Genomic DNA, 14,577 nt, shown 5'->3' on the forward strand with positions numbered 1-14,577 from the left:
TAAATAGTGCTTTTTTTCAGATTTTATATAGAAAATATCGATGAATTAACTAAAAATAATTTAAAATTAACAGAAATTAAACATTGTTTGAAGAATAAGATATCTTTTTTAAAAGACAATTCAACTCACACACCCAAAATTTCTTTAAGACAAATTTTAAGCAATAACCTGGAAAGAATTTATGAATATAATATATGATATACTCATCAAAAAGCGTTTTATAAAACCACACGGTATAGAATGTTGGGAACAAATGCTTGGTAAACGTTTGACAGAAGAAGAATTTAAACTGTTATTTAGAAAAATAAAATCTGTAATCTACAATACTGAAGTGAGAGATTTTTAATTTAAATTCTTACATTGCATAATTTTTACCAACTTTAAACTACATAAAATAGGTTTTGAAAATAGCTCACTCCGTGTTTTTGTGGTAATGATATAGAAACCATTGGACATATATTTTTATTTTGTAATATTTCTCAAGTTCTGGAATTTCCTATCCCAACTATTTAATAATCAGCATTTTCTAATTCACCACAGCAGTAAAGGTCTTTGGTATACCAAATATTCTAATATGTCTAAAGTAATGTGGCAATTTTTAAACCATACAAATATTCTAGCTAAATATTTAATATATCGATCAAAATTGCAAAAATTACAGTCTAGTATTATTTCAGCTGAATGTCCTATCTTGGATACAGTGAAGATCCAATTAGTAAAATATGTAGTAAATTTTACTCCTACATTGTAAACTGGACTCATGCTCAGGAAATATGCGAGATGGACGCAGGCCATTTATTTGAAGCGGATACAACCGAGAAGATAGCTACAAATTTTCACAGTGGCTGCTTTTTAAATTCACCTTTTGATGAGTTTTGTATGATACATGATTGTGAAAATTAAGAATCCGTCGACAGTTTAGAGTCGATTTTGTGGCCCAGTTGTAATTTCAGTTTCCATCATCCGAATAAGAATTTGGATATTTCAGTAAATATATATCCATGAAAATGTAAAATGCTTTGAGCCACTTTTCTATGTTTAGCACCTTTGACTTAGTTTGGTTTTGAAACAATCTTTAGAAGTTTGTCATTTCCAGAGTTTTCAATATCGATATTTAATCCTTCGGATAGTCCTTTAGGCAAAAACGAGTAAAAATTCTACAAACGCTTTCTGCCAAATACAGGATTTGAGCTTATCTGACACATGGGCAGATATACCCAGATAAAAACAATGTATAGAGTTAGAAGTAGAGGGATCAAAATACAAATTTCTTTAGGCCTTTGACAAGTGGCTTGCTTCAACAAAGTCACGATTAAAAAGGTCTAAAATGGGAAGTAACTCCGATATTCTAATAATTGATTAATTGATAAATGGTAACAACATTTCCAGACTACAGAAATGTAATTATATTCCATAATTATGTATTTATGTATAGGCCTGCGTGCGTGGCGGGCCTTATGTCTGATTTTAATAATAAGCTTATAAAATATTTTCATCTAATGATGTGAAATTTATTAGACCTGTATAAACAAATCTCGATCTTAAGAAAAGATGTTATCTCTTTTGCTTTCATAAGAAAACCTCTCCATTTGACCTCAATGCGCATTGAAATTAACATTGCTTATAATATTTAAGTACACCTCTCAATAGTCGGCACAATGACGTTACCATGTATACATTCTTAAATTAATGGCTTCAGTATGGACTTTAGTTCTTATTAGTTTATAATAGCTCTATGTTTGAAGCCAGGTCAATCTTGAATACATTTATAAAACAGATCATATTTACTTGACAAAGGATCAAGAATCCAATATTATATTTGGAGTCCATTATTAATGTCAATATTAATACTTAATATTAATTAATATTATATTATAAATATTAATATTGGTTAACCCTCGACAGTTGGAAATCGAAAAAGAGCAGGCTGATGCCGCTGTCCTGGCAAAATTTCCTTTATTGAACCCTGCATAGCGTTTTCCGTCTTCCATTAGCCCACATGGTGCAGGAAAGTAGGATGTAAAACGCCATTCATTTCATTTCCTTTACAGCAGTTACAATTGCCATTGTCAGACAATTATATTCCCGGATAATGATGTAGTCTTTTGTTGGGTAAACTGTTTGCTATGGTAACAAATGGAGTTTATAATAAGTGTTTCGAAGTGGACTGAATGTTTCAGAATCCTCTATATTTGATTGATATAGTTTAAAACAACATTGGAAATTGTACCTGTGGGGGACTGTGAGCTGTTGAGTTGGCGGTATGTCAGAATTAACCTTTCTGCTGCTATATTTTTATATGGTTCAAGGTGCACTGTTGCTATATTCTGACTGTAAAGATACAGTTTACATGAAAATACATTACAACGAAAACTTAATAAATGGCTACTCTAGATTATTTTCTCCTATAGAATCTGTACACAAATGTTTAGAACTCTGCAGAGACGATGTTTTATGTAAATCAGTTGGTATTGACACAAGTAAAATGGATTGTTATTTATATGATGGTAGAGTTTATGCTGGATTACCAGGAACAGTCAATACAGATATGATATATTACTGGCAGCTAGAAGGTAAGTGATCATACACGAATTTATATATATTACAGTTTAACATGAAGTAACTATAATTCAATACTTATATTATTTCAGCTCAATTTTTTATATATCTCGGATACAGTGAAGATCCTACCAGTAAAATATATAGTAAATATAATTCATTACTTGAATTATTTCATCTGAATGTCCTATACATCTTGGATACAGTGAAGATTCTACTAGTAAAATATATAGTAAATATAATTCATTACTTGTATTATTTCAGCTGAATGTCCTATACATCTTGGATACAGTGAGAATCCTACTAGTAAAATATATAGTAAATATAATTCATTACTTGTATTATTTCAGCTGAATGTCTTATACATCTTGGATACAGTGAAGATTCTACCAGTAAAATATATAGTAAATATAATTCAATACTTGTATTATTTCAGCTGAATGCCTTTTACATCTTGGATACAGTGAAGATTCTACCAGTAAAATATATAGTAAATATAATTCAATACTTGTATTATTTCAGCTGAATATCCTATACATTTTGGATATAGTGAAGATCCCACCAGTAAAATATATAGTAAATATAATTCATTAGTTGTATTATTTCAGCTGAATGTCCTATACATCTTGGATACAGTGAAAATCCTACCAGTAAAATATATAGTAAATATAATTCAATAGTTGTATTATTTCAGCTGAATGTCCTATACATCTTGGATACAGTGAAGATCCTACCAGTAAAATATATCGTAAATATAATTCAATACTTGTTTTATTTAAGCTGAATGTCCTATACATCTTGGATACAGTGAAGATTCTACCAGTAAAATATATAGTAAATATAATTCATTACTTGTATTATTTCAGCTGAATGTCCTATACATCTTGGATACAGTGAAGATCCTACCAGTAAAATATATAGTAAATATAATTCAATACTTGTATTATTTCAGCTGAATGCCCTGTACATCTTGGATATAGTGAAGATTCTACCAGTAAAATATATAGTAAATATAATTCATTACTTGTATTATTTCAGCTGAATGTCTTATACATCTTGGATACAGTGAAGATCCTACCAGTAAAATATATCGTAAATATAATTCAATACTTGTTTTATTTAAGCTGAATGTCCTATACATCTTGGATACAGTGAAGATTCTACCAGTAAAATATATAGTAAATATAATTCATAACTTGTATTATTTCAGCTGAATGTCCTATACATCTTGGATACAGTGAAGATCCTACCAGTAAAATATATAGTAAATATAATTCAATACTTGTATTATTTCAGCTGAATGCCCTGTACATCTTGGATATAGTGAAGATTCTACCAGTAAAATATATATAGTAAATATAATTCATTACTTGTATTATTTCAGCTGAATGTCCTATACATCTTGGATACAGTGAAGATCCAATTAGTAAAATATGCAGTAAATTGTACTCCTACATTGTAAACTGGACTCATGCTCAGGTAATATGCGAGATGGACGGAGGGCATTTATTTGTAGCGGATACAACCGAGAAGATAGCTATCCTTCGTAAGTATTGTTTCAAACATGTTGCTTGTGGTTGGGGTTGATAGAATTGTACCGAGTATTTGGTTTTGTATAATTCGTTTTGTTTCATTTCAACTTGTTTGATATTAGCTTACAAATTTTCACCGTAAATATTGCTTTTTAAATTCACCTATTGATGAGTTTTGTATGATGCAGGAATGTGATAATTAAGAATCCGTCGACAGTTTAGAGTCGATTTGATGGCCCAGTTGTTATTTCAGTTTCCACTAGTTTATTCAGGTGATGGGCAAAATAAAACTATCTCTGTATCTATTCAGGGGCTAACTACATAGTTGGAGCAACAGATATTTTAAGAGAAGATGATTGGTATTGGTTAAACGGTGTCCCTGTAGATCGAAATATGTTTAAAATTGGAGAGCCCACTAATACAAATGGTGATGAAAATTGTTTAGGAAATTTTGCTCTCACAGCGCCTAGCTTTAACGACATCCCGTGTTCTTATAAATATTATTTTATGTGTGAAGTTCCTACAAAAATAGCTCTCAACCAATAACTTAAATGTTTATTTAATAAAGTATGCTAAAGGTTGACGTCTTGATGGTTGGTATTGTGTTGTGTGTCACAATTCAATAATGAGCTTTAGAAAGTAGGAAAAGTAAATTTCCATTCCATTTTCCCCCAGTTTTGTCGTCGACCTTTTCGTAATGGTATTCTGACTTGTGATTTTAAGATTATTGTGGGTGACTGGAATCTTATTCAATATACTGATCTAGATGCATACAATTACAAAGAGGTTAACAATCCTAATTCAAGAAAAGCTATTAAATTTAATAGACCCATTCTAACCCAAACACTAAACGATATATTTGGTCCAAGAAAACCCCAATTAAAAAAACTAGATTAGGCTTCTTTTAATAACAAATGAACTAATGAGCCGTGCTAAAACAAAAACAGGTTTCTCCCATGGTTACCGATCTAATCACTCAGATATAGAATTAGAAATATCTGAATTCCAGAAAGGTCGTGGATATTGGAAATTTAATAATTCATTATTGTATGATCCGGAGTATATTTAAAAAGTTCTATTATGAACACATCAAACTCATGTAGCGTAGAGAGTATTGCCGATGCTAATAGAAATGATTTTATTAGAAATAAGAGGAATGACAATTTCATACTGTATCAAACAGAATAAAAATATAAGAGGAGAAGAAAAATGCCATATAAAATAAATCGAATGTTTGGAATTCCCACTAGATAAGTTTTTCACTGAAGCCCTTTCCGAAAATAGAGATAATCTAGAAATTAAACGATTACCAAAACTACAAGAAAATCCATTAATTGCTTTGGTAGTCTGGAAAAAAGAAATTTTAAAAATAAAACTGTTACAAAATTAACAAATAAATAAATGGACAGATTGTTTTGAAACAATTGGATATTCTTGATGAGATTCAATATTTTTAAGAAAACTTGTACAGTAACAATGACAAAAATCTGACAAACATAAACCCGTACAATATTAAAGCTCTAAAAATGCACCAAAACTTGACAATGATGATTCACATTTGCTAATAGGAGAAACTTCCTATTACCTTAAGGAGAGGCGTTATTTCTATTTTACCCAAAGGAAACAAACCGAGACACAATCTAGCAAATTGGAGACCAATTGTCTTGCGTAAAATATTGTCAGGGTGTCACTTTATAGCCGAAAACACAAGATTAATCTATGATATAAAATGGGCAGAGGAGGACAATTTAGAGGGCATCTTATTTGTTGTAGATTTTTTGAAAGCGTTTGATTCTTTGTCATAGAAGTTTTTATATAAAACTCTTGAATTTTTTTAATTTCCAGTGCAATTTATTGATTGGATAAAAATATTAAATGACAAATGTATGCTCTGTTATCAAAATTCTTTACAATCGAACGTGGCTGTAGACAGGGGGACCCAATCAGCCCAGACCCCTTTTTACTGTGAGGTGAAATACCGGGAATCCTGTTCAGACAAAATATACATATAAAAGGATTAAAATTTGGCGCTAACGAGTGTAAAATTATACAATGTAGATGACACTACTCTTGTCCTTGACGGTACTGAAAAGTCACTGAAATCCGCCTTAAACCTCTTAGAGGAATTCGCCAAATATTCAGGGCTTAAGCCAAATATTTCTAAGACAAATGCAGTCTGGCTAGACTCAGGCCAGAAGAATGATAATATATGTGCTTATCTCGATTTACCATTCACCATTTTGAGAATAAAATTTCATACAAATCTAGGCTCAGTTAAACAATTGAATTTTGGATGAGATAAAAAAAAAGATAAGAGATTGGAGCAACTGTTATAGGAAATATAGGTGTTGTAAAGATCCTAATGATACCAAAGCTAGTGCATTTATTCACAGTCTTGCTAACACCAAGTGATACTTTTATATTTGAACTTAACTCAACTATATTTTTTTTTTATTAAACAATATTTTATTAATACATTAAATGGATTGGGGAACAGGCTTATGCCTATATAACCCCTCTCCATAACTCAACTATATGTAGGTTTATATGGGGAAGAACCGAGAAAATTAAGCGGCCCACTCTGATACAGAAAATAAAAATATGTTGCATATAGAATCATTCTGAAAATCATTAAAACTATCATGGATTAAAAGAATACAAGCTACGGAATCTCAAAGGTACAATTTGTTAAACTACATCAGCAATGAAAAAATGGGGCGAATGGAAAATTTCTATCATATGCCTTTACAATTCTAAACCAAATATTCTTACCGATCACGGTCTTAAAAAAAAAACATAAATCAAGTGTGAAAAAAATATAATATTCATTCTAAAATCAGTATGCCTACAGAGCCATTAAGAATAAAAATTTTGAAAAAGGAAAATAAGACTTTAAGATACCTCTATTGGCATTTTGTAAAAAAAATGGTCAATAGATATAAAAGCACTTGACAAATAGGCAAAAGATCTAAATATAGGAGTAGATTATTTAAAAGGGTGCTTCGAAATATATCATAATTGTACTATTGATGTTTAAGGTTTTTATGATTATGAAGTATAAAATAATTCATCGTATCCAAGGAACGAATATCATACTTACTCAAATGGGAATCAAAGAGAGTGTGCAGAATGTAGTATGTGCAACATTGCAGTGACGGAGAAAAAGGGGGGGGGGGGGCAGAGGATAGATGATATCTGTTGTTAAGTTATAAAGATAAATTAAAACAAATTCTATATAGATGATATATTTGTAAGTTATAAAGATAAATTAAATATTGAATTGTCTTTAGTCTTAAGCAAATTCTATATAGATGATATCTGTTGTAAGTTATAAAGATAAATTCAATATTTAATTGTGTTTAGTCTTAAACAAATTCCATATAGATGATATCTGTTGTAAGTTATAAAGATAAATTGAATATTGAATTGTCTTTAGTCTTAAACAAATTCCATATAGATGATATCTGTTGTAAGTTATAAAGATATATTAAATATTGAATTGTCTAAGACATAGCCTATATTGATGATATTTGTTGAAAATCATTAAGATATATTAAATATTGAATTGTCTAAGACAAAGCCTATATTGATGATATTTGTTGAAAGTCATAAAGATATATTAAATATTGAATTGTCTAAGACAAAGCCTATATTGATGATATTTGTTGAAAGTCATAAAGATATATTAAATATTGAATTGTCTAAGACAAAGCCTATATTGATGATATTTGTTGAAAGTCATAAAGATATATTAAATATTGAATTGTCTAAGACAAAGCCTATATTGATGATATTTGTTGAAAGTCATAAAGATATATTAAATATTGAATTGTCTAAGACAAAGCCTATATTGATGATATTTGTTGAAAGTCATAAAGATATGTTAAATATTGAATTGTCTAAGACAAAGCCTATATTGATGATATTTGTTGAAAGTCATAAAGATATGTTAAATATTGAATTGTCTAAGACAAAACCTATATTGACGATATCTGTTGTAAGTCTGTTTTCATCAAATATGGAAGACACTTTTACAATTTCTTCTCGCCGTGCTTGACTTAGAAAATGATAAAAAAGACTTAACGAAGTCAATAGTTTATAGTTTTCATAGAAATACAAAAACGGTTACCATTATTTTCTATTTCCATAGGCAGGCTATTAGAAGTTTTTTTCTGGCGTGCATTCCACTGGACGTAGGCTGTTTGGCGACACATCCAGTCTTATGGCTTATCAACATTTTACAGGCGTCACGAAGCAGTACCAAGGTATATCCGTCAATTGCTAGCTTTGCCCTGTTTGCCTGCTGGGCACATCGTCGAAACATTTTAAGGCATTGAAGCAGTGAATACCAACAGAGTAGTTGCGACCTCATGAATACCTTTAAAATACTTAAGAGACATCTTTATCTACGATTAAGCGTTTAATTTGTTTAAATCCATACTATATTTTTTAGCAACTTCTTTGTAATTTCTATTAAAAAAATCATAGAACGCGATTAATTGTTGAAGATACAATTTCATTATTTGTTTCGTGCAATTTCACAAAATAGTGTTTAATGCCGTCAATTATCACAAAATATGCTTGTATCATATCACAATTAGTGACAAACACTTGGTTTTAGTGGAATGGAAGGACCACAGAAGTATGATTGATTATTGGAATGGTCCAAATCAGTGTCCCCGATAAATATAATTTTAATTACAAAATCTCTTTATAATCCCTTTAATAGTAAATGACATAGGTTGATCAAAGTGTGGATATTAAACTAATTAAACGTACAGTGGAACGAGTTTGATTGCTTATATATTGACATAAAAATATTAAATTATTAAAACAGAGCCCAAAAATCAATGTGTTACTCTGACATGTAGACGTGAGAAAGAGGTCTACTTGTCCAACTTCAGTTGGAATAGTGACTGAAAGTAGGTCAGTTGTCTATAAAAGAGCACTATTTTAACAGTCAGAAATGTTGTAGTGCGTTCTTGGAACTGCATTGTGTTGCAAATGACTATTTTTCTTTGTTTTGCAAATGTTTTGAAACTTTAGATGCCACACACTGTCTGTTCCTGTTTTTATGTTCAAACTTGTGTACACACAACTTTTAAATGTATTACGGCACCATAGTGACTGAAAGTAGGTCAGCTGTTTAAAGAGCACTATTTTAACAGTCAGAAATGTTGCAGTGCGTTCTTGGAAATGCAATCGGAAATGATCTGTGGACAATGGTTTTTTTTTTCGTTTTTTTTCTTTTTATCAACTGGGGCTTCAGTGCTTTTCATTGTTTTGGTATTTCTGGAATCTGCAATCGATTAGTAAAAAATGTTTTTTAGCGGATTTTTGAATTTCGATTTTGCTTCTCTTTTATTTCCGGTTAAAGGTTTTCTAAGGCTCATATTTCTTGACCTTGACTTTTTGTGTCCTTGTGAACTGAACAAAATTTGCTATCCTGTTGAAAATTACGATTTTTATCTTTAAAGAGCTCCGCCACGTGACCTAATTTACACTTACAAAATATTCTTAATAGTTTCATCTACTCTTTATAATAATATATAAAACTACATATTTCAATCAAAATTGCTCTTTTTTAGTAATCCGATTTGTGTAAATTTGATGTCTATAGTATCTACAAGCTACTGCAGAATAATATTTGAGAACCGATTTTTATTTTTTTCTTGATTGAAATATACAAACATCGAAGGGTCGTATGTCGTGACCTTTTATAATTTTTTTTGTGACCTTGACCTTGCTTTTCGATACGATATTCATCCGACGATACGATTTATTGCGATAATTATCTCGATTAATTTATTGGATAAGGAAAGAGAAAAACTAGTAGAAATTTGTAAAATTAATAATAAGTTTGTCACTATTAAGCACGTTTTCATTCTGTTAACCTTTGCTTGGCATCTCTCTTAACCAATCACGTGGCTGTCCTTTCCAGCGACGGGATAATGTGATGCGAACAATAGGTGCATATTAGACTAACTTATCAAGTCACGTCAAATTATCGTGATTGGTTAAAACAGAGGTCAAGCAAAGGTTCACAGAATAAAAAGTCAAGTTAGACCTTACTGTAGTGATTACGTACAAAGCTAATAGCTAATAAAATATTCGAAATAAAACTGATAAAATACGAACGGAAGTTTAATTTAAGTTTAGGAGAACAATATATTTGTTTAGGCGATCAGTTGAATATTATTTGAGTTTGGGAAATTTGGAGAACAATATACTGTCAGAGTTAGACCTTACTGTAGTGATTACGTACAAAGCTAATAGCTATTAAAATATTCGAAATAAAACTGATAAAATACGAACGGAAGTTTAATTTAAGTTAACAATATATTTGTTTAGGCGATCAGTTGAATATTATTTGAGTTTGGGAAATTTGGAGAACAATATACTGTCAAATTTGTATTAACGACCACTTCAATGAACAGCCACCAAAAATGTTCAACCAAATTTACTTCAATTTTCTTGACTGTTAACACATGTTACCCTCAAACAAACAGCCAATTATTAATAATCCTTGTTAATCTGATAAATTAAACTAACCATTACTTACTGTAAAACAGACTATCATCCAGAGCTCCTTTCACTCAACTTTACTCAGGAAGCCATTTTCTTTCACAATCATAAGTCAAACTTGTATTAAGCATGAGATCGAGGGAATGATCAAAGATGGCTGCTGCTAAAGGGCCATGCTTAGCAGGGGTTTGGTGCACACAGTTAAGAATGTTAAATTAATATGTCGTCATTACCTGCATTTAATAACAATAACAATAGGCCTATTAACTATTAAATATCAATACTGATAGGTAAGTCTGTAATTTTTAATGGCTTTTTTTCCCCCTGGAAGTTGTATCAATTTTCAATGAATGTGAAACAAAAATGGACTACGCAATAATGGCAGGTTAGGTTTTTGGTCAATATTTATATCAATATTCTCTTATTCAATCAAATAGGTTTTAAAAGTTTGGTGATTAAAAATTAATATCTAAGAGTTTTATTCATGGATTATAGACTGATTTCATTTATTTGATGTTAAATATAAGGATTTTTGGTGCTAAAATCTTTGCAAGCTACTAGCTGAAGAACTCAAGAGTACTTTGTGCAAGAATAAAATTTCAATATACATTGAAGATATTTTCAAATATATAATTCAGATAGACTAAAGGCAGGTCTGAGATTTGTACTCACTTTTGAACTCTTATTTATATTAACCAGGTTGAGTAAAAAACTACAGACTGGTCACTACTTGTTAGTTAACTCTGTTCAGATATCGTATTAACATTTATTAACAACTTGACCTGTGAACAACTTAACTTTTAAACAACTTGTGTGGTATAATGGATCAACAAAAACATAGGGGACCTAAAAGGACAAGAGAAAGTTCTACACAATCTGAAACGGATGTATTTGTAGCTGATAATTTTACAGAAATGAGTGAAAATATAGAAGCATTGAGAGCACAAATGGATACCATGCTCACAAAACAAGATTTGAAGTCTTTCATATGCGAGATTACAACTTCAGTGGCAAGTAAAGTCATCGAAGAAATCAAAGGTGAGATAAGTGATTGGTCAAAATCAACCAATTCTAGATTAGACACACTTGAAAACAAAACTCTTAAAAATCAATTACAAGAAGCACATGAATTAATACAAATAAATTCAGCAAAGGTGAATGAAGCAATAATCATGTCAAATTACAATGAACAATACTCTAGGAAACAAAACATTAAGATACCTGGATTGCCTGAAAGTGAGAATGAATGTTTAGTGGATAAGTTTTGCGATGTACTCAAGGATGTCTGGAATATGAACATTGCCACGGAAGATATAAAAGCTATTCACAGATTAGCATCAAAGCTAAAAAACAATGCCAAGCCAATAATAGTTAAACTTGCGACTAGTGACATAAAATCAAAAATAATGAGACAAAAATCTGCCTTGTTTGATCGAAATCTGAAGGTCATTGACGATATAACAGTCAGAAACATGAGTCTTATAAATAAACTGAGAACAACATACAACATAGAATCTGCATGGTATTTTAATTGTAGTGTATATGCTAAAGCTGTTGGAAAAAAAAGAGTTAAAATAGATATCTTTGATGATGTCTATAAGGTATTTAGTGCACCGAAGGAAGATTAGTAGGCAAATAGACAAATATAGTATAAAATTATGTGTATGAATATCTTATTATTTGATGGACAATGCAAGTGTATACTGTACGTGCATACATGTGAAGTGTATTTAATATAAATAAGATAATTATGATAACTTCTGTGCTTAAAGAGGTAGTATGCATTAGTTGGCATTATCATCAAGGTCACACAGTTTAGCAGCAATGTGTTATTTATATTCATATATCTACGAGATCAAACTGACTTTGTTTAAAAGAGGTAAATTAAAAGTGGAAAATGAAAATTGTTAATTTGGCAGGTTGACCTAATTTTGGTGTAATTATAATGAAATGCCATTTAAAAAAACAAACGCTATGATACATCTACCTTCCTTTCCACCAAACACACTCTATGATGATGTATATTTCACACTCTATGATGATGTATATTTCACACTCTATGATGATGTATATTTCACACTCTATGATGATGTATATTTCACACTCTATGATGGTGTATATTTCACACCCTATGATGATGTATATTTCACACCCTATGATGATGTATATTTCACACCCTATGATGATGTATATTTCACACTCTATGATGATGTATATTTCACACTCTATGATGATGTATATTTCACACTCTATGATGATGTATATTTCACACTCTATGATGATGTATATTTCACACCCTATGATGATGTATATTTCACACTCTATGATGATGTATATTTCACACCCTATGATGATGTATATTTCACACTCTATGATGATGTATATTTCACACCCTATGATGATATATATTTCACACTCTATGATGATGTATATTTCACACCCTATGATGATGTATATTTTAAAACTCCTGCCATATGACAACCTCAGTAAAGAATAGTACCATATAGGTATATAGCCTATACGTATAGCACCTTTTTTAATTTCTTATAGAATATTTGAATTTATATTTTAAAGAGCTTAGCCTCTTACCCTCGCACCATAAAAACAATAATATTGTTTACAATTTATTGTTTACAAAAGATTTATTACATAATTTGTTATTTATTGTCCACCAGTATGACTATGCACAAATATTATTAATTGAATATGAATCAAAATATCTCTTATGTTTCTGTATTGCGAATAGAATTAATGACTTATTAGTATTACAATCCAGGAAGGCTACAAAAATATTATTCATTTATGCCAAGTTTATAAAAGCATCAAGTTTTTTAGAGATAACTATCATTCATGTTTTCTCAAAGATTTGTTTTTTTCGTATTTTATACTATAATAATGGCTGACTTGAAAATATCGCCAATAAGTTGAAAAGAGTAGATGTTTTTAACTGTTTGCAACAAAAAAAATGTAGATATTTGCTTCTTGCAAGATACACATTGGGATATTGAACTTAATACTAAAATTAAACTTGTGTAGTGTGTCCTTACAAGAGCAATTCAAGAGGAGTTTGCATTCTCTTTAAAAATTCATTTGAACTGAAAATTATTGAAACTATTATTTATACAAATGGTAACTATTTGTTTTTGAAAACTTTAATCAATGATGAATTATTTACGTTGATAAGTATATATGGACCTAACCAGGACAACCCTGACTTCTATAATAAAATAGATGAACTAGTCTCCAAATCAGGTAACAGTCATATCATATTAGGAGGCGACTGGAATATGGTTTTAGACCCAAATATTGACACTCAGAACTACTTAAAAATAAATAACCCGAGAGCTAGACAAAAGGTATTAAATATTATTGATAAATATAATCTTTGCGATGTCTGGAAGAGTATGAATGATACAGAAGTTCACTTGGAGGCAACGTAATCCGTTCAAACAGGAACGATTTAACAAAAATCTTTACTCTATAAATACAGATGTCAACAATGACATTTTTAATAGTTCTATCTGGAAAAATTCAAAACATAAAATTCTAAGAAATGAACAGAGTACATCATTGGAAGGACTCATTACAAAATCAGAATTGAAAAAATGTCTTTTTAAACGAAGTTGAATAAATCGCCAGGATTAGATGGATACTCAGTCGAGTTTTTCAGATGCTTTTTTAATGAAATTGGAACATTTTTGTTAAAATCGATAAACCAATGGTACATGCAGGGTGACTTGAGTATAACACAGGAACATTTTTGCATTCCAAAAAGTGACAAAGTTTTTTTTATTAAAATTTGAGACCTATTTCGTTGTTGAATATTACATACAAATTAGCCTCTGCATGTATTGCTGAGAGGATTAAAGGTGTCCTGCCTTCAATAATATCCTTAGACCAGACAGGATTTCTACAAGGACGATATATAAGTGAAAACACTAGATTAATATATGACATTCTT

General features: G+C 30.3%; 3 protein-coding genes across 3 annotated transcripts; all 3 read left to right on the forward strand.

Annotated features, from left to right (window-relative positions):
- Window positions 1-3,993: 3,993 nt before the first annotated feature.
- LOTGIDRAFT_102752 (hypothetical protein) lies at window positions 3,994-4,637 on the forward strand (the record flags this gene model as incomplete). The annotated part of the gene is made up of 2 exons (XM_009045573.1): window positions 3,994-4,141; window positions 4,417-4,637. Coding segments are annotated over 2 exons (369 nt in total), but the record flags the coding sequence as incomplete, so codon positions are not given.
- Window positions 4,638-11,437: 6,800 nt separating this feature from the next.
- LOTGIDRAFT_152106 (hypothetical protein) lies at window positions 11,438-12,244 on the forward strand (the record flags this gene model as incomplete). The annotated part of the gene is made up of 1 exon (XM_009045574.1): window positions 11,438-12,244. The coding sequence occupies one exon, from the start codon at window positions 11,438-11,440 to the stop codon at window positions 12,242-12,244; it is 807 nt and encodes a 268-aa protein (XP_009043822.1).
- A 346-nt stretch (window positions 12,245-12,590) lies between these two features.
- LOTGIDRAFT_103126 (hypothetical protein) lies at window positions 12,591-13,094 on the forward strand (the record flags this gene model as incomplete). The annotated part of the gene is made up of 1 exon (XM_009045575.1): window positions 12,591-13,094. The coding sequence occupies one exon, from the start codon at window positions 12,591-12,593 to the stop codon at window positions 13,092-13,094; it is 504 nt and encodes a 167-aa protein (XP_009043823.1).
- Between the last annotated feature and the right edge of the window lie 1,483 nt (window positions 13,095-14,577).

Source organism: Lottia gigantea (genome assembly GCF_000327385.1).
Source record: "Lottia gigantea unplaced genomic scaffold LOTGIsca_1, whole genome shotgun sequence".
Taxonomy (NCBI): domain Eukaryota; kingdom Metazoa; phylum Mollusca; class Gastropoda; family Lottiidae; genus Lottia; species Lottia gigantea.